General features: G+C 34.3%; 1 protein-coding gene across 1 annotated transcript; it reads right to left on the bottom strand.

The window, feature by feature from the left end:
- Positions 1–6,945: 6,945 nt before the first annotated feature.
- On the bottom strand, positions 6,946–20,128 carry LOC141504534 (uncharacterized). The gene is made up of 3 exons (XM_074209600.1): positions 19,951–20,128; positions 11,355–14,772; positions 6,946–9,734 (listed from the first exon to the last, which is right to left on the bottom strand). The coding sequence occupies exon 2, from the start codon at positions 14,752–14,754 to the stop codon at positions 11,365–11,367; it is 3,390 nt and encodes a 1,129-aa protein (XP_074065701.1). The 5' UTR covers positions 14,755–14,772; positions 19,951–20,128; the 3' UTR covers positions 6,946–9,734; positions 11,355–11,364.
- Positions 20,129–27,948: the final 7,820 nt, after the last annotated feature.

The following is a 27,948-nucleotide window of genomic DNA, read 5'->3' on the forward strand; positions in this document are numbered from 1 at the left end:
ACACAGCAAAGCAAAAAATTGTGTATATATATATATATATATATATATATATATATATATATATATATATAGTCCTCCATAGACAGTAGTCAGTTCATAAAACTGGAGATCTTCAAGATCTTCCTGACAACTTCTACAGGTGGAGTGTGGATTAGATCAGATATCAAACATGCAGCCTACAACACTGCCAAAGGTGACCTGAACCAGATTAAAATGTAATTTGGCAATATTTAAGTAAATAAATAAAAATATTCTAAAATAGATGATATTAACACATGATTTTCTAAATCAATATACATTCTGTAGTGACCTTAATCATAATTTATGGACTCATTTCTATTGGAAATTTTCATCACTGGACTAAATGAGGTATTTTTTACCTTTGAAAGGTAAATGGGGTTAAGTGGCTTGCCTAAGGCCACAGAGCTCAGTGATTATTAAGTGTCTGAGGCTGGATTTGAACTCAGGTACTCCTGACTCCAGGGCCAGTGCTCTATTCACTTCACTACCTAGCCGCCCTCAGGACTAAATGATGTCTAAGGACTTCCACGTAGGAGCTTCTGTGATTCTATAATATGAAGATCAACATGAAACAATTGTAGTTAAACATTTTTATGACTCTCAGTATATATTCTGGGTTTCAAAAATATTTCAGCAAATTTAAAAAAAATTAATCCAATTAAAATATTAATTGCTTAATATTTTTGGTATAATGCTACACATTGAAAATATGATAAAAAGGGTCAAATAACTTCTATCTTTGAGTAATTTAAAATTAATTGGTACAGACAATTTCTATCTAGATAAGAAATGCAAAATATGTATAAGAAAAATTTTAAAAATGATTTGGAGCCAGCAGATATTAAGCCACAAAGGAGGAGACTCTAAATTTGAAACCTCATAGGTAAGTAAAATTCAGGAAGTCAGAGATAAGGAGAGAGAAATGCAAGGATGTGAGGTACAGCCTTGCTAAGCAAAAGAGATATGAGATGAAATGTTATTTGTTAGGAAAAACAAGGAAACTAATTTGAGTGGAAGATAAGATGTAAGGCTAATGTGATATTGGTTCAGAGAGACAGATTGGAAATTTACTTGAAAGGATTTTAAATGATATATATGATTTTATATTTTATCCTAGAGGCAATTGGGAACCATGGGAGATTTGTGAATAGAGGAGTGCATAGAATAGCCTTTACATATAACAATTAGGCAACAATCTGTATTAGAGATGGAGGGTTTAAGAGAAAAAAAGACATAAGGCAGAGATTAATTAGAGTTTTTAAGAGAGACCTATTAGAGTAGTTGGGGTAACAGATAAAGAAAGTCTAAATTATAGTGCTAGTTATTTTAGTAATTGATTTTCTAGAGGAGAAAGGAAAAAGATAGAATCAAAGCCACAAGGAAAAGCATTCACATTGACACAAGTAAGTTCTCTTCTTCCCCTAAGTCTAGAACATAGTTGAAGAGATAGGGGATTGTAATATTGAGATCATTCAAATGTAGAATTAGGTAAAAAAAGTGAGCCCAAGATCATGTCAAATTTTTCATTGAATTGTGCATTATGGTTTTCTGAGAAGTAAGTGGGAGGATGGTGTAGGTGGCTTAAGGATAAAATTAAAATTTTCGTTCAGGCAACAAAGGGAGTGGAATGCAGTCAATGAAGGAATAATAAAAATAGACTGGAAATAGTAAAAACCTAATTGAGGTTATGTAAGATAATTCATTATTTGGTTCAGTCAACTAGGCTGTGCAATGCCTACTTTTCCTTTTAGTAAAACATAAGGAATGAAGAAGGTAGATATTTGGAGTATTCACAAATGAGATTCAGAAATGACTCATACATAAGACAAAGGATCAAAAGGCTGAAGGTTAGAAACCAATTTGAAAATGAATACTAATGGTTGAATAAGGGTTAATATATTTTGAATTGAGAAAAATAAGTCTAGAAGAGTGATAACACAGAAAAGGAGGGACAGATAGAATGCCTGTACAGTGCAATGAGGATGGAAAAATAGATTAAAAAAACATGAAGCACAGGCAGAAATGGAAAATAAAGGTTACAATCAGATAAAAGAATTTCAGAATATGAGATTATAGAGAAAGACACTATTTTTATTTTTATGGTTTGACCATCATTGTATGAAGCTAGGATAGAGTTCAGGTACAGCTCATGGGATTTAACCAGTTTGATAAACTAGGAAACAAGGATGTTTGAGGATACATCAATATGTCAGTAGAAAGTTCCAGTATTAGGGCAGGGATATGGATAGTGCAACTGGGTGGCATAGGTATTAGGGCATTGCTTCTGATGTCAGGAATACAGTTCAAATCCTGGCTCAGATACTTACTAGATATGTGACCCTGGGCAAGTCATTTCATCTTGTTTGCCTCTGTTTCTGGAGAAGTAAGTGGAAACCAATACAGTATCTTTGCCAAGAAAAGCCCAAATGGGGTCATAAAGAGTTAAGCATGACAGAAATTGCTGAAAAACAGTCACAAAAGGGATAGAATGAGTGAGCAAGGTATTGAACTACTTGAGGAAAGAAAATGGGAAAATGAAATTAAGAACAGTAGTGTACAGCCACCAGAATCTGCACAGGATGAGATTTTGCATCCAATAAACTTTCAAAGAAGAAAGACTCCTGAGAGATAGCAGTAGAAGTAAGGTATAGAAGTTACAGTGAGAATCAAGACATACCCAGGGGATGAGCAGAGTTGTGCTGTTGAAAGCAACTAACACCAGCTTGTGAAAACTGATTGTTAATTTTTAATATTAATTTTTTAGTTGTAAATAAGGGTTTTATTTTTTGATATTCTTGTAAGAAAGTGGTATTAATAATACAAATTAAACATATAAGTATATCTAAGGCACTTTATTTTTTATTTTCAGAGATATGTTGTTAAACATTTACCAGCACACTCTTGGGCATGTGGGACATTTAATACCAAAATATAGGGTCTTTCATGTGAAAGTATAGTTCAGTAATGTGAATATGAATATTTGTTAATTATAGGATGAGGGTACCACTGAGTACAATGGAAGGGGGGGTATACTGAGATAGGGACATAGGAAAGGGAGACATTGCAAGAATAAGTGTGTAAAAAACAAAGGACAATGATTTCCACCTGGTCAATCTAAGACTCAGAGTATAGTCAACAGAATGTGGCTTAATTCTAAACTACCCAGAAGTAATGTTAATATTGATTAGATTAGTATTTCCTAAGGAAATAAGTGCAATTATAAAGGAGAAAAGATAAGGAGAGTTGTATTTTTTGTCAGGAGAGATGACAAGTCACTGGTCCTACCTTTTGATCCTAGAGTTTAGATAGAACAAAAGGGATATCCTAACTATTATAGAAGAATAAAGCAAGGTTACTCATTCTACATTTAACAATTGGAATATCTCAATTCTATGGCTAGTTCCAATTGATTTTTGTCTCCCTGAAAAGGAGACAGAATTTCGGGACAGTTTCTGCTTATTCTAGTGGCAGTTATGGAATATCAGAGAGCAAAATAAGTAGGAGGCCACTGGTTGTGCTCCAAATGAGGAAACTTCATGATCAAAAATAGAGATTAGACTAAAGCATTATCAATGTGATAAGAATAAAGGTTTTAATGCAGTTTTGAAATTATGAAAAGTAATTCATAACTATATTTTCACTACTATTGTATCTGAATAATAATCTAAAACTATACCATGGAATCAGTCCTATATCTTCCTTCTTACTTTCTTTTATAGCTCAATGACAAAGCAAGAACAATGTGAGTGATACTGCGATTTCAGATATTTCCTTATTCAATATAATTCGCATAAAAATGATCCCATTGCACTCTCTGAACTAACTAAAAGAACTGATATTGGATTAGAAATAAAAAAATCATAAAACTATAAGGTAACATTTTACAAAAAATCTTTGTACTTGACTCTTACAGTTCAATATGTTACCATCCTCCAATAGTTTGAGACAGTTTAAAGTTAACAGGAGCTATAGTGCCTAAAAGTATTCATATTGTGTTTAGAATTTTAATGTGGCAAAAACTTTATGGTTTCCATATGCAAAAAGCAAAACAAGTATTATCAGTTAGTGTGCAAATCTGTCAGTGTGTTAATCACTGTGTTATAAAAAAAGGCAAAAAATAATGTCATTGCCCTGAAGGAGCTCACAGCCCAATCAGGGAGACATCATGAAAGATTTTTTGTACAAGGAAGTTGTACAAAGGAAAGATTGGAGATAGAGAAGGAAGTTAGGAGGCCTAGGAAAGGTTTCTTGCAAGTGAAACTTTAGCTGAGATTGGAAAGAAACCCAGGAAGTTAAGAAATTGACATGAGAGCACCGGCCCTGGAGTCAGGAGCACCTGGGTTCAAATCCGGTCTCAGACACTTAATAATTACCTAGCTGTGTGGCCTTGAGCAAGCCACTTAACCCCATTTGCCTTGCAAAAACCTAAAAAAAATTGACATGAGGAGGTAGAATATTCCAGACCTGGGACAGAGTGAAAATTCCCAGTCATTAAATGGACTTTCATGTGTGAAGAATAGCAAGGAGCCAATGCCACTGAAGGAAAGAGTTTTTGGGAAGGAATATGGTATAAGCAGAATAGAAAGGTAAGAAAGGACGAGGTCATGAAGCGCTTTAAGAGCCAAGGTAGAGGATTTTATAATTGAACTTGTATGTAAAGTGAGGTTATTGAATAGGAAAGTGACATGGTCAGATCACTTTGACATCTAAATGGAAGATGTACTGGACTGGAGAGAGAGAGAGAAAAAGACCCACCAGGAAGCTATTTATAATAGTTCTATTTGTGATGTGACATGGACCTGAACTGGCGGGGGTGTGGCAGTGTCAGAGAAGAAAAAGAGCCATATCTGAGAAATTATCAACTTTACAAAAGATTAGATTTGTGAAATGAGAGAGTGAGCTGGTTTACAAGCATCAGTGACTGGAAGATGATAGTACCCACCACAGTGATAATGGGGAACTTGCTTAAAGAAAATCTTTCAGGACAAAAATATTTAATTCTGTTATGAACATGTCAAATTTATGTAAGAATAATAAAATGAAGACTTGTCCTAGTTTTTTGAAACTATAGCACACTAAAATGGTGTTGAGATTTTCTGTCATTCAGGAAAAAAGCCACCTATTATAACAAGTGACCAGTGGCTATAATTATAGTTGGCAGAGATCTGGTGGGGAAGAATATTTTACTAACCCCATTATGTTGTGCCTTTGTGACTTGGGTTTAGCAAGATTTCTTGCTAATCAAAGTATTTAGAAAGATGACAATAATTGCTATTATTCCCCTGAATCCCTCTTCCAATGTTTCCTCTTGACTTGTAGATGAAACTATAATATAGAAGACTATTTGTGGGCTTAGAACACTGTAATTTAAGGTAATGGTATTAGGACTAAGTAGGAAGGTGCCATTTAATCACTTAAGATTTCTTGGAGGAGGAAGACTTTCTGAAAAGGTAAGGCAAGAGTTTGGTAGCTAAGTCTTTAAAGATCCCTGTACTAGATTCTACACAGAGTTAAATATTCTTCAGATATTGTGATTATCACCTTTTTTTTGGTTCACTCAATTCCCGGCAAATGGAATGTTTTGTCTTTACTTCACTCCCACTCCACTCCTTATCTTACTGACATTCTACCAATATTTCAAGATGCACAGCATGTATATTGATAGTAAACTTTTCTTCATTAGACTTCATAGTCTTCTCTTGGTATCCTCTTATTCACTTGTAGATTTATTTCTGCCTGTTGTTTATATTACTACATGTGATTTTATATAGATTGTAAAATCATCAAGTATAGAGATCATTCCTTATTTAACCTATTTTCTTAGTACCTTGTATGGTTTATTGTACATTAATACTCCAATGAGTGTGCAATGCTATTAGTGTGAGTAATCCCTTTGTTGTCATTTACAATTTATTCATGGTTCCTTCTGACATTTGATTCTTTTCCATATTTTTCTGAAAATGTTTCATAGAGGATCCACTCAAGATATTAGAGCTTAGTAACCTTTGGGTATCAGTGCAGCACTAGCTTCCAAGCTATCCATCTGTTATTCATTCTCCCTATGTGATTCACCCACCTCCTTTGTTACTCATAGTGTTTTTTATACTATTTCTAGCATGGATAATATGTACATCTCTAGTCCTTAATGAATGTTTTCTCTTGAATGGAACAAATGAATGACAGCAGTTATTAGGTGGTTTTATAACTTTCCAATCTTTCTATTCAGAAGTTCTCTTCCTCAATAAGCTTCTAAAAAAGATTAAATAAAGTATCTTGATAAGTCAAAGAAATAAGTCAAATACAGTATGAAGACAATACTTGTGACTAATAATACTATTGAAATGTACTGATCGCTCCTCTATTTTGTAGCTACTTGCAAAATCAAGAAAAGTTGAGATTTCTGTGCTGGTATTATAAACTTTCTCTTTTATTATAGCTGTAGAATTAATTACATGTTAAAGAAAGAGCAATTGTCAGGCAAGGTCTCTTTTTGATCTTTGCATTGTGATTCTGAATTGTCTTATTACCTTAATGGTTTTCCCCATGTCTGCACTTGTGTTTTTCTTTGTATATTTTTTGGAAATAGCTTTTTCTCTGTGCTGGGTTGAAGCCTCTTGAGATATAAGGCATAAAAGTAGCCAAAGAGTTAGCAAAATGATATTATGTCAAAAATAAGTCATATGATCATGTGATCCTGGCAGTTAATGGTCATGATTACATAGTAATATTATACCATACAGTCACACCCCCTTTCCTCAATGAAGATTATTATTTTTATAAACGAGTTTTAGTTTCTGGGCTTCAGGTATCTCATTCTAATCTTCCATTGCACATAAATACATACTTGTGCTTTTCCATAAACTCACATACACAAGGACTAAACACATATGTAAAATAAATAAGGCAAAAAGACTGAATGGCAAGCATTTTATTTAATATATGATTTTAAAAACTTTCTGAGAAACAGTACAAGCATATTTAATGCATTATATATTTAGCATTGAAACAGAGAATAGGTCTAATAATGGATAAAGGATAAAGGGAAAATGGGAACAATAGAAAAAATAATTCACAACATTAATGAAAACCAAATTCTTGCTGATCAATGGTCTTCTATCCCTCTTATAGTCCTTCCTGTCTACAACTCACAAAGGAACTAATGTTAAACAAAGAAATTGCCATATTCGGACCATAGAAGAGGTCACATCTCTATGACAAAATCATTTTTTGACCAAGATATTTTGAATATTAGTATTTCTTCTTCTATCATATTTTCTCCATTGCCCATTATTTTATAAAATTAGAAAAAAACCAAAAGAAATTTGGGAATTCATTTTTGCTTTACTCTCACTCAAATGAGGTTCGCAAAAATAGACCTACAGACCTCTTCTTCATCATAATGATAACAATGTGATATTTACACAGTGCTTTATGTTTTACAAAATAATTTCACATGTATTATTTCAATTTATTTTGAGAAACTTCTATTAAGCCAAAAGGTCAGAGTGTTGTAGTAGAGAGAAGACTAGCTTTTCACTAAGAAGATTAACAGGATTCAGTAATGAAGTTGTCACGCTAAGCATGTCATTTCATGTCTTCTGTTATCACTAGATTCTGTAATAGCTCTAAATCATTAATCATTATCTTATTTATTACAAAACTGAAGCTTGTAGAAATGAAACAAGTTAAACAAAATCTTTCAACACATGAGTGGCAGAACCAGGACCCATGATCAAGTCAGATTTTGGATGCCTGGTACATCATAACACACTGTCTCTATTATTCATTTACTATTTAATTAATAGTTAATGATACTAATAATTATTTCTAAATCTAAGGGGCTTTACAATATACAAAGAAATTTTAATGCATAATTTTGCTGATCCTCTAGCCACTGAATTCTATTCAGATGTCAGTGTTGTCAATGTCAGTTGAAACCTGAAGACTTATACTCTGATAATGTGATGACATCTCTTTTCTAATGAGGCAGAAAAGAAAACTCAAGATTTACATTTTACTATTTGTGTTTCCCCATCCCAGCTTTTAGGAATGTTTTGCTAATAAAAATAATTAATAATTAATAATAATAACAATAATAGCAGTAGTGGCAATAAGAACAACATCAACAACACTCTTTTCAAGGGTATAAGCTTTTCAAGGCAAAAGCAATAACTTTTCATTTCTTCTGAATCTCCTACTATTCTTAAATGCTATTTTGATCTTCTAGTATATATTTAGTAAACATTAAATGAAAGAAAAAATGGAATTTTTAAAGTGTCATTAAAAACAAAAGTGACAAATTTATCAATTACATCTTGGATTTTAATGAGGAGGTAAAGTCACTTATTTTAAACTAACTACAAGTTTTATTGATAATAAAGCAAAGTATTATGGAACACTTAATCATATAATATGGATGTTAAAAATGAATGTCTATCTCATTACCATTTAAGATTTCAGTTTTACTCTGATTTCGAGAAACGTAGCCATCTATAAACTGCAATTCAAACAAATATCTCTATCCAGAAAATAGACTCATTCTATAAGACCTTCCACTGTAAAGTCTATGTAGTTTTATAATAATATAGACAAAGGGTTCTGGAAATTGTAACAAAGCAGACTCCAGGTATTTTTGAACTCTACCAATCAGAAAAATCATAAAAAAGGTTTGTTAGAAAATCTTTGCTGTCAGGGACTGCATTCATAAACCCTCAGGTCACTTTTGTCCACATGTATCTCTGGTAAAAGTCACCTGTCTAAGCAGTCTGTATTTAAAAAAAATGAAGAAAAATATTCAGTATCATAATGATTCTATGAATATTGAGTACTCTAATATAATATTATTTAATACTTTTAATGACTTCATTGTTTCCATGAATTATACTCAATAGTATTTTCTGACCTTGTTAGTTACAACATTAAGTATGAAAAGTGAAAGAAGCAAACTTCTATTTATTTTTGATATTCTGAATCCTAGTACATAATTAAAAATTAATTTATTAAAAAGATTGCCCCCCAATGCCCCCCAAAAGTGAAAGGGCCAAACATTAACCAAAGAAAAGCTGCAAAATATCCACCAATTTTTAAGAACTGCTAGTTTTGTTGAAAGTGTCTCAACTAGTTCTACTGTATAACAAGATATCATTTTTCACACTAAATTAGGTTTACAAATACATTACGTACCATAAGTTAATTTGTTTTCTTACACTTGTGGCAGTATTGCTCATTAAAGATAATGTTTAGCAAAAAACTCACAGAGAAACTGCTGCTATACACAGTCAGCACCTCTGCCACCCAAAAAGTACTTGTTAATCAATCCTGAAAGGAATCCCATCCCTTTGTTGTCCCTTATGTTATTGTTTTCTATGTTAATACACCTATTTATAACAGGGAACTTACATCACACCTTTTCCATTGACTCACTGTGATATAGACCTTATCACAGCAATTCTTCAAGCTCTGGCAACTCCTTCTAAGATTATGTCCAACAGTAGACTGTGTAGCTCTCATTCCAGGATCAGCCTCATTAGTTGAAGTAAGAATTTATCATCTTAAAGTCAAACACCAGCAAATGATTTTTTTTTCCTTTTGGTCATATCAGCTCCTGAAGGACATCTTACTGAAGAAAAGAGTTATTGGAATCTGCCTTATTGGTGAGTGGATCCATATTGATAAAATCATAGATTCTTGAAGTCATCAGGTTAGATTTAGAGCTAGAAGACATGGATGAGATCATATAAATCATGAGATTCCTCGTTTTAGATATTAGGAAATAAGTCCAGAGAGGTTAAATGATTAATGCAGTCAAATAGCTAGTAAGTATTGCTTAGGTGGGATTCAAACCCAAATTTTCATGTTTATGAATCTAATGCCTTACATATGCTGCCTTGCTCAATTCAGGATCAGAAAATCTTTCTTATAGAAGAGAACTTGAGAAAGTATGGTAACTGGGAGTGGGTCAAAATGAAGAAAATATAGGGGCTGCAAAAATACTTTTACTTACCATGATTTTATATGGGTTGGCTTCTTTTTTAACCCTTCCTCCTCCCCCCCCCCAAAAAAAAAACAAGCAGAGTTTGCACATGGTAGTACTCAATAAATTACTGCTAAATGAAGACGGGAAAGGAGATAACTAAATACAGAAACTTATTTTCAGTCAGCATGGAATAGGAGAAAGAGTATTAGATTCATCAGAAAACATGTCTTTGGAGTTTAGCTCTATTAATATCTAATTAATTTGGATTCAAACAACCTATGTTCCTGTGGCCACATTATTTAATCTCCTTTTATCTTAGTTTATTTTTTCTATGAATTCAGGGGGTTGAACTAGATAAATTCTGAAATCTCTTCCCATCTCTAAATCTGCAATCCAAGAACCCAAGTATGCTTCACAGTAGAAATAATTCAATATATAAAAGCAGGCAAGATCACCAAGAGAGAGAGTATGGAAAGAGAAATGAATTGAATTGAGCAGGAAAGAAGTCTAAGGAGAGAACCTTGAAATTTGTAATCTGGTAAAATAGCAAAAAATTTCCAAGAGGATGCAGTGAGGTCACAGGACAGATCTATATTGACAGAGTTCTAGGAGGGCTGGGTTGATAAGAGACTGTTAGAGAATTTTAGTGTTCAGATCTTATAAGCAGAGTAATTTCAAATGCTAGATAGCTTTTAGTAATTAGTTGAAACAGGACAAAAGTAAATGTCATTAGAATTGGGTGATATGAGAGATGGTACAACATGAGTGTTCATCTGTATCAACACAAATGTTTTAAGGACAGTGTTAAGGCCTTTTTTAGAAAGTCCAATAAGTTAAGAGCTAGTCATTAAAGATAAATAGAATATTGTTAACTTTTAGAGATGACAGCAATCAGGTTGTAAGGATGTCTATACAATCAAGAAGCAGGATTGTTTTTTAAAGGAGGTTGTTTAAGAACAGTGGACAGAAAAGATCCAGAAATATCATTAAATAATAATGAATATGTTAATTTTTCCTAGACCTCTTAAATCCAGAATACTAGGAGAAAGGATCAGCAATCGAAATGATTGCCTGAAATTCAGTATCTTAAAAGAAAGTTTCATTATAATTAATCTGAGTAGTTAAGAACACAAAGGAAGAAATTCAGGTTGAGGTAGAGTTTAAATTAAAATTAAAAATAGGGGTTTCTACTCCAACTTTATAAAGAACTAATAATCACCAAAGGATAATCAAGGTTGAAAAAAGATGAATTTATGCTGGTTAGGAACGATAATAGAGGAAAAAATATCAAAAGGAAATTGTTTACACCCACTTTAGTGCTTCTTATAGAAAGGGAAAAGAAATAGTTAATACAAACCCTTCAAGAATCAGTCTTCTCCCAGGTACCAATCAGAATGCTTTTGTGATGGAAAGCTTTCCCAGATTTGACTCTCACCCACTAGTTTCCTTGGGCTGGATGGTGTAGACCTTAAAGTAGATTTTCTTTGTGATAGGAGAGTTTTTGTTACTTGTGAGCCTTCCCAATCTGTGCGCTCACCAGCAAATTTCTCCTTACCAGATGGTGGAGCCTGCCAAGCAACTTTTCCAGGAGGGTGGGGGGACTCAACTTCTTGTGAACTTTCCCAGACCGGATTATCACAAGGGTATTTCATATGGCATGATTGTGGGGGCCAAATGGCAACTTTTCGACGAAGTAAAGGAACCTCAAATTTCTGTGAGTTTTCCCAGATTGTACTTTCACTGCAGAATTTTCCTTGGATCAATGCAGAGTGATGAACTCCCACTTTTCCATGAGAAAGTGGATTATAGGTTGACTGGGAGTCTTCCCACACTGAACTCTTACAGGTGAATTTTCCTCTTCTTGTTGGTGTAGACTGGATGGTAGATTTTCCATGGGGAAGGTGAAGGTCACTGGGCTGTGAATCTTCCCAATCTAGATCACCATGTCTATACTTCCCTTTACTTAATGATTGAGGATGAAGAATCACTTTTTCATGAGGGTGGGTAATATCAACTTCTTGAGAATCATCCCACCCTGAATTGTCACAGGAGGATACTCCTCTCCCTGTTGGTGGGGACCAACTTGATATTTTTCCTTTGGAGATGGGATTCTCATCTGACTGTGAGTCTTCCCAAGCTTGGTTCTCACAGGTAAATTTCGCACCACAAGGTGATGTTGGTTGAATGATAGTTTTTACAAGAGGGAGAGAAGAATCAGTTGACTGTGAGCCTTCATATTCAGCATTATCAGAAGTTAACTTCCCTTTGTCTGACTGTGTGGGTTGGAGAGCTATTTTTCCAAGGGCATAGGAAATCTCAGCACTTTGTGAACCTTCTCTGAATGTACTCTCACAGATGAATTTACGTCTGGTGATAGTTTTCCCAAAAGAATGGGGAGTCCCTTCTGACTCTGAACCCTCCAATACTGGAACTTCACTTGTCAATTTTCCTTGCTCTGTGGGTAGGGGCCAGACTGTTGCTTTTCCACTATGGAGTGGAGTTTTGGCAAGTTTTGAATTTTCCCAAACTGATTTATCATAAGTCAACTTCCCAAGACATGATGGTGAACTTTTGAGGGTAGCTTTTCTAAAAGTTAAGCACTCCATTATTTGTGAACTTTCCCAAACTGATTTTCCATATGTAAATTTCTCTAAAGAGGATGGTGAGCGTTTGAGGATAGTTTTTTCTTGAGGAGTTTCAGACATTTGCGAATCTTCCCATAAAAGTTTCTCTAATTTCTCTCTGCTTGGTTGTGGAAGTTTGGTGGCAGTTTTACCAAGAGTAGTCCCAGCAGCTTGAGAACCTTTCCACTTTGGACTATCACAGATGAATTTCCCTTTTCCTAATGAGCAACCTCTTGCATTTTTTTCAGGAATGGGAGTTTCATCTGATTTTGAGTCTTTCCATGAAGAATTGTCATTGTATAATTTTCCTGGACTTGATGATGGTAGGGAAATGACAGGCTTACCTTGTGCATTTGGAGCCTCTGTTGGTTTTGAATCTTCATAAGCTGAATTCTCACAGGTGAATTTTCCTTGGTTTGATGGAGGGGGCCAGACTATAGGTTTCTTTTGAGAGATGATAGTTTCAGGTGGTTGTGAATTCTCCTGATCTGAATTCTGACATGTATATTTTTCATGGCTTGAAGGTTGAGGTGAGACAGTTGCTTTTCCTGGAGAATGAGGAGTTTCAGTTTGTTGTGAGCTTTCCCAATCAGTATCCTCACAACTGAATTTCCCTTGTCCTGGTGGTGGGGGCCAAACAGAAACTTTTCCTGAGGGCTGGGGAGTCTTATTTGGTTGTGACTCATCCCACCTTGAACTCTCACTGCTGAATTTCTCTTGGCCTAATAGTGGGGGCCAAATAACAGCTTTTCCAGAAGGCAGGGAAGTCTCAGATGACTGTGACCCTTCCCGGACTGGACTATCATTGGTGAATTTCCCTTGACCTGAGAGTGGAGGATGTACTGTGCTTTTTCCATGAGAGATGGTAGCCTCACCTAACTGTGTCCCTTCCCACTCTGAATTCTCATTAGTAAATTTTCTGCGACTTTGAGAAGGGAGCCAAACAACTGATTTTCCTTGGGAATAGGAAACCTCAGCTGACTGTGAACCTTCCAATACCGGTGTCTCACAGGAGAATTTCCCTCTATTTGATTTTGAAGGCCAGAGTGCAGCTTTTCTTTGGGCTAGGGTTGTCTTGACTGGCTGTAGACCTTCCCATCCTGTACCATCATGACTGAGTTTTCCTCGAGCCAATGAAGGGTGCTGCACATTAGGTTTCTCCTGGGACAGGGGAGTCTCAGGTGATTTTGATACTCCCCATATTGGATTCTCATGGATGAATTTTCCTCGGATTAATGACAGGTGCTGGACAACAGGTTTGCCATGAGAAAGTGAGATCTCACCTGGCTGTATGTCTTCTGATGTAAAATTTCCTTGGTCTGATTTTGTGAGCTGAATATTAGTTTTGCCTTGAGGGAGGGGAGTTTCCACTGACTGGGGGTCTTCCCACAATGAATTTCCATGATTGAATTTTCTTCTGCTTATGGATGTAATCTGGATCCCAGTTTTTCCAAAGTGGAGAGGAGTCTTATTAGATTGTGAATCTTCCCACACTGTATTTTCCCGGATGAATTTCTCTCTGTCCAAAGATAGATGACGGGCACTAGCTTTTCCATAGGAGAAGGCAATCTGTTTTGGTTGTGAAGTTTCCCAGGTTTTATTCTCATTGAAAAATTTCCCTTGGCTTAATGGTGTCTTCTGAATGATGACTTTTGCACGAGGAATAACACTTTCAGATTGATTTGAATCTTCCCAGAATTTTCCTTGACTTGATAGGGGAGGCCAGACTGTAACTTTTCCATGGGGAAGGGGAGAATCAGTAGACTGTGACGTTTTGTAGCCTGGACGCTCAATGAATTTCCCTTGATCTGTTGATGACAACTGGATGGCAGATTTTTCATGGACTGGAGGTGTCTCAGTTTGCTCTAGACCTTCCCAGGCTAGACTCTCCTGAATACATTTATCATAATCTGATGGCGCAGGCCACATGGCAGCTTTTCCTGAAGGTACAGGAATATCAACTGAATGAGAACATTCATATACTCGACTTTCAGAAGGGAATTTTTGTTGGCTTAACTGTGTATGTATGAGACGGACATGGGAGATAGCTTTTTCACTTTCCTCCCATGTGCAATGTGGACAGTTACTCTGAGGCAATGATGCAAGACTCTTGACATTTTTGTGGGGAAGCATTGTTCTTCAAGGTATATCCTGAAAATGAGAAGAAACCCACAATATTTAAAAGGTCATTTCTTCATTTCCCCTTGCCCCATCTTCTTAACAAATCAATTCTTTCTATTCTCCCAAAATATAAACAGCAAGGCAATTGTTTTTTCTAACATACTGGAACATGTTTGCAGTTATTTTTTTAAACATGAATTCATTGATCCAAGAGAACTATAAGCATGTTCTTATCCTTTTAGTCTTCTAGGCACTAATCTTTCTCCTCAGGTACATCATATATAAATTAAGTCAAGTTAAAGGGATTTTAAAGGGTAAGAGAAAGATCAGGTGCCATTAGCATAATGTTTACTTTACCACAGAAAATTTCAAAGATCCAGGATAAGAACATCTCTGTTACTTATTCCTAATAAAAGTTATTTTAACTCTCTTTGGTCTTCATTTTATATAATCTGATATGATTTCAATTATAGGTCTGTAACTTATGAATCCAAAGTCCTCAGAAAAGTCACTGCACATTTTTGGACCTAATTTTCTCATTTGAAATATGAGAGATTTGAACTTGTTGATATCTAAGGTTCTCAATATTTTCCATCAGGTTCAGGAAAAGTGATCATACCACTGCCTCTATCAACATTTTGTGTGCCCCAGATTTTGTGATTGGTATTTGCATCTATAGCATGCTCTTTTATATTCAACTTTCTTAATATCTCTGACCATCCCAGCTAGCATAGACTATCACTCCTATGTAGATGATTCTTATCATCTCTAAGAAACAATCTTTTAACCTGACCAATTTTCCTTAGAATATCCCACCAGATCAATATTCAAAGTGACTTGACTGCCTTAAAAACAATAAATGGCTCCATACTGACAACCCCCTTCTCAAAATATCCACCCTAGATAGATAGTCCACATGATATATTTGTGCAAAATATTACAGGTATTATATATGAAGAAAACTAGTTGCAGAGAGGTTAAGTCATTTGCCTAGGATCATATCAGAAACATACCTGGTTCTCCTCCAATCTCATACCCCCAGAGTTCTTTCAACTATATGGTGTTTCTCTGAAAACACTATGCATTTAATATAACATGAAACTGTTTCCCCATTGCTCCCTTGTCAGACATTTGCATTCATTGTATCTGTACATTCCATCCTCTGGACATAGGAATCTGAATATTCCTTTTTTTGAACATTTGTATGAATCATACTCTTTCCCCAGAATACTCCCCAACTCCTCTTATCCAGTTGTCTAAATGAAAACCATTCATCAAAGCTTACACTTAAGTTTCTGTAAAATATTCTTATACCAACCCTGACCACAAAATATCTCACAATATTCTGAGTTTATATACTTACTATGTAGAACAGATATTTGCCAGTGATTCATTCATTAATTCATTTGACAAATATACATGCAGTTAAAGGGACTAGGTGGAATCCATTGCCTCCTTCATAGAATCATGGAGTTAGAAACGAAAATAATTTAGAGACTCTGTAAATACATCATTTTACAGATTAAAAAAAATAAAAAAAAATCTGAACCTCAGAGAGGTAACCTGAATTGGCTAATGTCACACTGAAAATAAATGTAAGGGTACTAGGTAGTTGATAAATAAAATTAAGTCTAATTTTCCCCTCTAGGAGTTCATGGCATTGACATGCAAATTGGAATAGACAAAAGTTAATGAGGGCATAAAATGTGATCAAATATCTATCACATGCTACTTTGTATTATTAGAGAGGTTTTTGCATAATGATGCCTTATCAAATCAATCAATTAATAGTAAATATTCAGTAAATGTCCACTCTCTCCCAGGAACTGTAGCAGGTCCTGAGTATAAATAGTCAATATGAAATTTTCCCTATTCTCAAGAAGCTAATACTGTATTAGAGAAAGGCAACATTTACCCAAATAAGAATAGTAAGAATAAATGTAAAATAATTTTAAGACAGAAGGTGGGAATTAGGAATGGCTTTTGTGAGTAAAATTAGTCTCCTATAAGAAATGATGAGCTTAACAAGCTGAATATGTCATATAGTTTCATATATAACCAATTTTGAAATTTGTTTCCCTTGACTATGAATATTTGTTACCTTGGTTTTGTTTTCCTGTTTTCTTTTTTTGGGAGTGGGGTTGATAAATGGTCCAGAGGGTAGAAGTATAGGACAATTAATAAAAGAAGAAGATACTAGAGACATTTTTTAAGTGTAGAAATAAACACAGAAAAAAGAAAAAAAAACAAGCAGGACAGGTTTGGCAGGTATAGGATGAACTTAAAATAAAAGTTATACATTTATATGCATGTGCTTATAGTATATATAGCAGCTAGATAGAGCATTGCAAAGACTTAGAATCAGGAAGACTCATCTCCTTGAGTTCAAATCTGACTTCAGACATTTTTTAGTTATGTCATCCTTGGCAAGTCAATTAACCTTTTGCTTCAGTTTCCTCATCTCTAAAATGAGTTGGAGAAGGAAATGGCAAGCCATTCTGATATCTTTACCAATAAAACTGCAAATGGGATCACAAAGAATCAATATAAACATGCAGATTTGTGTTTGTAAAAACACACAATAGAGATCTTGTTTCATATATATTTTTTTTCTATTTCAGTATATATATATATATATATATATATATATATATATATGTATATATAAATATATAAAATGATCCACACAAACAAACCCTTTAAGGATGTTCATTATGTACAGAATGTAAAAGAAAAATCTTTTAAAAAAAGAATATTATATATATATATATATATACATATATATATATATGTTTATGTGTGTATATGATTTTAATTCATCTAGGGATTCCAACAGTTGGAAATAAAGACAACATGTGCAAAGTTATAGAGACAATATGGAATGTCAATGTTAGGAAAAGTAAGGATCGTTCAATTATAAAAGTTTCTTGGAAGGAGGCTAGAAGAGAGGACATATGTTTCAGAATATATAGCTTCCAAAGATTCTATTGTGACCAGTAAAATGAAGTTATATTGTTTACCATCCAACATTTAGTGCCTATCTAGTTGGTCCTCAATTATTTGCTAAATGTTCAATCTTTATTTATTTATTTATTTAGGTTTTTGCAAGGCAAATGGGGTTAAGTGGCTTGCCCAATGCCACATGGCTAGGTAATTATTAAGTATCTGAGACCGGATTTGAACCCAGGTACTCCTGACTCCAGGGCCAGTGCTTTATCCACTGTGCCACCTAGCTGCCCAATGTTCAATCTTTAATTGCTATTCATCATCCAGATGCCAATTTTATATTTCTAAATCATGATTCTGACAATATTACCCATTGTTCAAGAAGTTTCAGGATAAAATACAAACTCCTTTTTAATTTTTTAAGCTTTTTGAAAGTTGATTTAAATTATATTTCCAACCTGATGTTACATTATTTCCTCTTATACTCTATGTTTCAGTCAAATTTACTCTACTTGTGGATCTCCATACTTGGCCTTCCATCTTCCAACTCCATGACATTGTCATGACTGTGTCATTACTGGCATGTTCTGTCTCCTTAATCTCACTCTTAGTCACTCAAGATCCCTTCAGATTTCAGTTCAAATACTATTTTCTACATAATGGTATTCCTTCATCATTAACCTTATGTTAGTGATCTCCTCACTCTGCCATCAATATACTTTCTATTTCCTATTTATATATTTTCTCTATTAATCACACATATACTTTGTATATATATGTGTGTGTGTGTGTGTATATATATATATATATATATATATATATACACACACATATATACATGCACCAATGTATAGCTATATACATATAAGCACATAAACATATATCTCAACTCCACCCTGGACCTCCATTATAAGGAGAACAAGAAGAAGATTTGACTTTGATTCATATCCTCAGCATTTGGCAAAGAACCTTGTATATTGTAGATATTTAATCAATGCTTCTTTTTGTTTATTTATTTTTTAAATTACATTTAAAGGTATTTTCAACATTAATTTTTGTAAATTTTCCTTTCCCAGCCCTTCTACCTCCTTATCCCTGAATAGTAAGTAATTTGATATAGTTATAAATGTAATCATGTTGCATATATTTTCTTATTAGTCCCACTGTGAAAGAAGAATCAGAAAAAAATAAACAAAAAAAAGATGAGAAGAAAAAAAGCAAAAACAAGCTTAAAAAAGTGGAAGTAGTATACTTTGTTCTACATTCAGATTCCATAGTTCTTTCTCTGGATGTGGATGGTATTTTCCCTAACAGGTCTTTTAGAATTATAATTGATCACTGAATTGCTAAGAAAAACTAAATCTATCATAGTTGAACATTTCACAATATTGCTATTGAAGTGTACAATATTCTCCTTCACTTCACTCAGCATCAATTCATGTAAGTCTTTCCCATAACTGCTTCTTGAGTTAAATCAATTAAATTAAATTGACTAGTTCACAGGTAATTCAAATTTTGAAAATATTCATTTGCCTTTTTTTGCCTATAAACCCTTATCCATCCATAGAAAATCCAAGTGAAAGCTTAGTTAAAAAGCTTGATTACTCTGAGCAATTAAATAGAGCCCCCCCATTTTATAAATGAGGAAAGTAGTATAGACAAGCAAAAAAAAAAACTTGTTTAAGGTTTAAAAAGTAATAAATAGATGAACTGAATTTGAACCCAGATCCTTTGTCTATACAGCTAAACTCTTTAGTGTCATTTCTGGAAAGTAGATGGCTTTTTTTGTGTTTCATAAATATTATAAATTAAGGACTTCAAGATGTTGGCAACCATGCATGCTACCATGACTGCACTCAACATAATTCACAAAACTCCTTCCTCGAAAAATATTTGTGTGCTTCCTAAATAACATTCAACTCACTATCAATTGGTTCAGAGACATTTTAGCTTGAAGGAAATTAAGGAAATCATCATGCATTAAAATAGAAAAATAGACCAATTAGGTAATTATTTTGAATGTGGAAAAGACTACTTTATCAAATTCTAATAGTAATTGATACAGGTTGATTTCTACAGAGTAAGGACACATAAATAATTAGAAGATGAGTATAGTTAAAGTTCATCAGAAGAACACACACATATTAGATTATACACTTGAGTAACAGAAGTACACACATACATAGAAGAATGAGGCATAAATAGAAACTGGACATTGAAATAAAAGTATATTTAAGAAAATGAAACATATCAGTAAAGTACCTTTCCCAGAGTCTTGTACCATCAATCTTGCTGGGTTGTGTTGCAGCTCCTCAGTATGCAGGAGAGAGATCAAAGAAACCTCTCAAAACCTAAGTTCCTAGGAGTAGCAAGCTCTCTAAGAGAAAGAATAGACTCTAGAAGAGAGTGAAGTCTCTCAGAGCCTTTTCCAAATCATCCTCTGAGAATAGTTTCCAAAGGGCTGCCTAATATATGTAACTAGCCCCACCCCTCCTCATTTTTAAAAAGTTTTGTTAAACCTTGAAATATATACAAATGTTATTGGTATTCCAACTTTGCTTTCCCATGATAGGATACAGTAAAAATGTTCTTTGTTGTATCATCTCTTTATCTAAATAGCCTTGACCTTGTAAATATTTGTTTCTTTTCTACATAACTGCAAGAAAAAGAATTATTTTAGATTAGTGTTGTATCTCATTTAAGGAACAACACTAAACAATTTTTAAGATAAATAGTTATTCCGTCAGATTCAGATACATAGTGTGCCCTTATTCAACATCCAACAAATATTTATAATTATTGCTTACTACATGTAATGAACTATACTAGGGACTGTGAGATACACCAAAAGAAAAAGTGTTGTATAATAGAAAGAGCACTGTATGTGGTATTCTACCTGTTAAACTTACTAGCTCATCTCATAGAAATTATGTCAACTCTCTGACAACTCAATTTTACATATCTGTAAAATTGGAATGCTAATAATACATAGAGTCCTTACTTCAGAGGGTAAAGATGAAATTATATGATACCTTTAAGAGACATGAACTTTAAAGTACTTGGTAAACACCAGGTATTATTGAAATGATATCTTAGAGTTCATTAGGTATATTATAGTACATCCCCAATTTCTCTGCATCTGTCCTAGTCTCTTGATAGATTTGACTACCATACAAGTTTATGACATGACTTTTCACTTTTAGAATGACAGTAATCTCCTAATTGTTCTCCTTACCTCAAATCTCTTCCCTCCTTTGTTTCCCTTCACTTAGCTTCCAAAGGGCTTTTCCTAAATTGCAGGTTTGACCCAGTCACCCCTTTATTTGTAAACTTCAATGATTCTATTGCCTCTAGGGTACTATTTAGTTTTTTAAATTCCTATAAACCTGGACACAACCTCTGATTAATGAACAAAAGGAGGTGGGTGCATATGTAGAGAACATATAGGAAGGTCTTAGGTATACAACAAAATTCCTGGAAGTAAGAGTTCTTTTCTTCTTTCATGAAGGCTCCATGACATTCCTCTGGGGTCTGAGGATCTGTGCATTTCTAGAGTCATAGCTGAAATCATCTTCCCAGGACTATATTTATATTTCCATCTGCAAGAAAATAATGTTTTCAATCACTTTCTAGTGGACTTTCTAGAATACTCCTTTGCTTAAGACCATGAAAGAATAAATATGAAAGAAAAAGAGATGATTTGCATTCATAGATACATGGTGATCAGTTAGGAAATAGAATAATCATCTTTTTCTCCCCCTACAACTTCTAGTATTTATGCCTTACTGTCAGGAAGAAAAAGCTTAGGTTTGGGGGGGCTCTTCAGGTGAACCATAAATCCTCCTAGATTCTTAGGGAAAAGAACCTTTATGTAATTACACAATAAGACCCTCTCAGTCATTCATGGCTGGAAATGAGCTCAACAAACTTCCCCATTTTAGATTGGGACCAGACTGGGAATCTCTGCATCAGTTCTATATAACCCATAGGAAATGACAAGTCCCATTATGCTGGACCCCCATTGCCCCAAAATGTCCCATTCATACAATGTGTCTTCATGAATTTAAGTCTTCATAGTACTTAATCCACCATATTTTGATCTTCTTCTTCTTTTTTTTTTTGTAAATTAATAGGTTAAGTGAATTGCCCAAAGCCACACAGCTAGGGAATTGTTAAATGTCTTAGTCTGGGGGGGCAGCTTAGTGATGCAACAGATAGAGCACTGGTCCTGGAGTCAGGAGGAATTCAGTTCAAATCTGGCCTCAGACACTTAATAATTATCTAGCTGTGTGACCCTGGACAAGTTGCTTAACCCCAAAAAACCAAAAAAAAAAAAAAAAGTATCTTAGTCTGGATGATTTGAATTCATGTCCTCCAGAACTAGTGTGCTATCCACTACACCACCTACCTGCCCTGATCTTACCTCTAACTAAATAGATTATAAAAATTGGATATATGATTGTTCAACTGGAGAACATTCTTCTCAGTGGAGGAAAATTGTGCTTTCTAAATGAAGTTCCGTTAAAGCTATTATGAAGCTACTTTCCCTAGGATTTTCTTTTGTTTGTATATATACCTGCAAAGGACCCATTCTGTAAACAGATGTGCTCCTTGGAGCCAATTTTAGAATATCAAAATGCAGCATTATAGGACTCTCTTTCCTCTGATCAATAAAGTTACAATGTTCCTCAATAGAATAATGACAAGTCCCAATGCCTCTCATTCAAGATTCCCCAGTCTGCTAATGTTTGTCCTTCATGCTCCAAGAAGTCCATGCTATCAGGGAAGTGCTGCCATGACAAGCACAGGAATTGGATTGGGGGGGGGTAGTGCTAAGTCACCAGCCTCACTTTCTTCCCCAGTGCCACCTAAGATCCAGTGACTATATAAATCAGGATAACTTGAGATGGCCCTGAATGAGAGGCAATCAGGCTTAAGTGATTTGTCCAAGGTCACATAGCTAGTAAATGCCTGAGGCTGGATTCAAAATCCTGAGATTCTGCCTGCAAATTCCTGTCATTCTGATTCCAAAGCCAGTGTTGTATTCATTGGCCATCTAGCTGCTACTACTTTACTTTTATGATATTTTCAAATGCTCTCTTTAATGCATTATAGGATCCTTTGGCAGTCTGGACTGTTCTATAATAGCTGAACATACCTTAAGTTTCCTGCCCTTTTAAACCCTTATTCAGAAGAGTGTTTGATTTAGGACCAAGGTTTAAATCCAGGTTCTACTATTTAGAGACTGCAAGACCTTGGGCAAATCATTCAACCTCTTTGACTTTAATTTCCTCATTTGTAAATTGAATCAGATAAAACAGAAAATGCCTCTTATTTTGCATTTTTAAAACTATGAAACCAAGAAATATTTCCCCCTATATCTCAAATTGGTCTTTTTTTTTCCTCCCTTTTCCTTCCCTTTAATTTTTAATCATCCTTTAAAGTTCAAATATATCCCAGTACAGCAAACTAGATGTGCAAAGATTGAGCACTGTGCTTGGAATCTGAAAGACTCATATTCATGAGTTCAAATTCAGCCTCAGGCACTTGTTGGCTATGTGATTCTGGGCAATTCACTTAACCTTATATGCCTCATTTTCTTATCTGTAGAAGATCATGACAAACTTTTCCTGTATCTCTGCCAAGAATACTCCAACTGGGATTTGGAGTGAGAGGACTGAAAAATGACAACATGAAGCTTCCAGGTAGCAATGACAAAAATTTTCTCTTTATACACATATTTCTTATATAGCCCTTTATTCTACATGGCTCTAATGCACATTTCATATTTGCTATGATGAATGAAAGTAAACCACATTTGCATTTTATCCCTATATCAAACTGCTAGTGCCATGAGGACAGGAATTAGGCAATTTAAAGTTTATCTTGCATAATGCTTAGCCTTGCTCTGCAAACAATAATTATTTTGGGGGGGAGGGGGATTCCTCATGAGAAGCATGTCAATAATATTTGTAAGTATATTTATTTAAATGCTCATGCCAAAAGAGAGTGGAATAAATCCCAATCATTTGATACAGTAGAATGATTTCTGGAATTAGAAAGGATCAGAGGATGAGATCTGGCAGTCATTTGCTGCCTCTATGACCATGGATGGTAACTTCCTTTTGGGTCTAAGTCTTCTCATCTATGAAATATGGAACTCTCAGATAATTCACAGAAATAAAGCCACGATCCCATGAGTTTACTGCTATTCATATTGCTGCAGTTACCAAAATCATCACATACTAATCCTATTTCCTGAGGTGTAGTTTAGAGGTTCAAGATAAGGATCTAAGACACTTTCAGAGGAATAAACAATCATGAAAAATGCCCTTTATCTTCAAAGAGAGAACTGATGAACTCTGAGTACAGTTGAAGCATGCTTTTTTCACTTTCTTTGTTTTCCCCTATACATACAACATTATTCCTATGCAAATACGTTTTGCATGACTTCATATGCATAATTGATATAATATTGCTTTCCTTCTCAATGAGTGGCAGAGGGACAGAAAATAATTTACAATCCAGTGTTTTAAAAATTAAATGTTAATTTAAAAATAGTTTAAAAAGGAGTGAAGGAAAATTTTATTCATACATAAACCCAAATCAAAGAGGAAAAGATCTCATTTATACTTTTTGGTTAAATAAATAAATATTGTTTTAGTAAAATCAAACCCCATAGAATAGGTCAACTATGTTGGAACCTTAAAACTGTGGGAAAGTCTATTGAGAATTGTGAGAAACATTATAATATTTTCACATTAAAAAACATAAAACTGTGTTGTTAGGTTTTTATATTATTTAAGACTTGTTTTCTCCAGCATCCAGGTCATTTCCCACTTCTTTTCATTCTGCATAACCAAAAAATTAATAACCTCTCATTCTATATACACAGGGAAAATAGCAGAAGTAAAATGGCAAATACAAAATATGCTCCTAAACTCTTTGTGTGATGTATGTGGGTGTATATTTTCTTTTCAATGAAAAAGCATAAATTTTCCATCAATAAGTGACAGTCAAATTTTCCTGGTTTTTCTAGTTCAGCAAGGGTATTTACCAAACAGATATTAATTCTGCCTCTGTGCTTAGCTATGGCTTTTTATTGAGTTGACTTCAGTTGAAGGAACTTTTAAATAGTATTTACAGACCGAGCTCTTCTGATTAAATTTTGGGATACTGTTCACACATTTAGTAGGGTTTCATAAGTAAGAAAAAAAATTTAAAATGTTAGTCACCAGATTTAAATTGGTTTAAAATGGGGAATAAGACCTGGTGCATGTATGATCCTTGAGAAGTCTTGCATTTTTCTTTCTTTTTTTTAACAGGTGGGAGAGGAGGAAGGGGTAAGAGAGGAGAGCATTAAGCTGAACCAGAATTCCACCTTCAATGTATAATTTATAAACCAAGTTCTTGGCATGCAAATTATAACTTGTCCAGAAACCTTTCCTCCTTCATTAAAGCTAGCAGAAGCCTGGCAAGGGTTGAATAATTAATATCATGCTGGCATGTTCCTCAGGTATGTAAATTATTGCCAGATTAAACATCAAGGTTGAAATAGTGAAACTTCCCTCAAGAAAACAGAATTTGAGATTATTAATGATAACAGGGTTTCTCCAGAACATGCCTCCCAGTTTATTCATGAAGAAATGCTCTAGTTATGCCTTGATTACAGCTATGACTTTGACCAATCATATTTATAATTAGAGTATGGTAAGAATAAAAGTCAGAGGGGCAGCTAGGTGGCATAGTGGATAAAGCACCGGCCCTGGAATCAGGAGTACCTGGGTTGAAATCCACTCTCAGACACTTAATAATTACCTATCTATGTGGCCTTGGGCAAGCCACTTAACCCCTTTGCCTTACAAAAAAACAAAAAAAACCCAAAACAATAAAAGTCAGAAATGAGAAGTAGTCCATAAGATGGTCAAAGAGACAGATCTCATTGAGATACAAGAAAATACATGCCATACTAGGGAGAAATAGGACCTCTTCTCCTCTCCTCCTTGGTTTCTTTATTTGTAAAATATGGAGGTTGAACTTGACAGACTTGGTTCCTTCCCCATCTAGAACTATGATCCTAAACTTCACTTGAAAGAAGTTAGAGCAAATAAGAGAAAGGATACTAATTTGGGAATCAGCCCGGGTCTGAACTTTAACTTTGCTATTAGTCATTCTATTTCTTATCATTTTCTATACTGGAAAGAGAAAACCTGGCCTGGATCAGAAAGATCAAAATTCAAACTGTCTTCAAATACTTCCCATCCAGGTGACCGTGAGCAAGTTACTTAACCTCTGTCTCAGTTTCCTCATCTATAAAGTGGATGTAATAACAGAGCCTCCCTCATTGGCTTGCTGTGAGGATAAAATAAAATAATTTTTAAATGATCAGTGTTTTGCACATAGCAATGCTACATAAAATGTTGCTTCTTAAGAATTATTAAAATGAAATATTTTAAAGGTACTATAGAAATCTTAAAGTGCTATGTGTTTTTATTATTGTTGTTATTGCTGTTATTATTATCATATTAAATAAATGATCTGGAAAAGAAGAAAATATATAGAGGTAAGCTAATTTTCTGTAAACTATTTGCAGAGTTGAGATGTCTACTAGGAGTAAATTTGCTCTGTTTCATTCCAGAAATTACTGACTAAATCTGATTTGTAGAAATTGTAATTCACCAGATCTCATTCAATTCAGGAAGCATTATTAAAATAAGTATGATGCTTCCACTAATGAAAGAAAACTGGCTGAACCTTAAACTTCAGAATTCTTCATTTCAAAACATATTCAAGTACAGGCTATAAAGTAGTGACCTCTCCATTCCTAGAAAAAGAGGCAATAGTGTATAAAATAGAAGGGTAGGAGGAAAGAAACCTTACTTTGAATTGAAGCTCTGACATAGAAATTCTTGAACAAGTCTATTTCCTTATGTTGGTCTTGATTTTTCTTTCTGTTTTTCATTTTTAAAATTGAGGTATTCAAATTAAATTCCTAATATGTCTAAAACCTATAACATGGCCATAGATAGAGCATATAGTGTCTTCATAACAAGGATGTTCATTGGATCATAGATTTTTATAGGTCATTTCTTCCTAATCCTAACAAATGAAATTAAGTCCAGAGAAGAGACTTTTTAAAATTTAATTGTAATTGTAAATAGCAATCCAAGACTCCAACCCAGATATTCTGAGTTCATATTCAGAATTCTTTGGTAGTTTAATACATAAAGTGCAGTCGCTGGACTCAAAAAGTTGAGCTCAAATATCACTTTTGACACTTCCTAGCTTAGTATATTGCTATTTCTTCATCTGTGAATGGGGATATCACCTACTTCCAAGCATTAATATTAGGATAGAATGAAATAACATTTTTAAAGAGTTTTGTAAGCCTTAAAGAAATATATAAATTTTGATTAATAATAGTAACTGTAGTAATAGAAGTAATTTTAATATTATATTTGCCAGGATTATGGCAAGGACTTTAAGACCCTTAGCCAGCAAAACTCTTCTAACTTTTCTGCCTAGCAGTCTCCTTACATCACAATATGTCCTTAATCTCACCATCTCAGGATGCCAGATGGTAATTTTGAAATTCTGTTTTCTGATCACAACTTCCTGTCCTTACTCTTCCTCCATTCTCATATTATTTTTGCCCTTCATCTTGACCATTGGTCTCTTGATCCTTCCCTTTTGCCCTAATGCAACTTCCCTAGTCTAGTAGGCTTGCTTGCCTTTATCCCATGATCTACTACTTTAATGATTCATAAACACCACCCCAAAACCCAGTATTTTTCACTAAGTAATGAGAGGGAAAGCGCTTGTAAACTTAAAGCACACTAAAAATTTGAGTTTGTAAGTCATGACCACCTGTAAAAGAAACTCTTGCCTTCTGTGAAAGGTTGGATTACTTGAAACTTAAAATGTTTCTAAGATTCTGAGATTTTTATGGAATGACTTACAGAATCTGATACAAACAAAGGGAACCAAGAGAACAATGTACACATCAACAACAACATTGTGAGATGAACAATCTTGATAGAAGCAGCTCCTCTCAGCAGTTCAGAGATCTAGGACAATGGTATTAGACCAGCTATGAACCATGTTATCCCATTCCAGAGGAAGAAAACCAAAATAAAACAAAACACACACACATTCACACACACACAAACACACAACCCTTCAGAATCTGATGAGTACTCTATAAAAATTTTCATATATATATATATATCTTTCCCTTAATCCTAATTCCTCATACTGAAA

The sequence above is a fragment of the Macrotis lagotis genome, chromosome 1, assembly GCF_037893015.1.
Source record: "Macrotis lagotis isolate mMagLag1 chromosome 1, bilby.v1.9.chrom.fasta, whole genome shotgun sequence".
Lineage (NCBI taxonomy): Eukaryota > Metazoa > Chordata > Mammalia > Peramelemorphia > Peramelidae > Macrotis > Macrotis lagotis.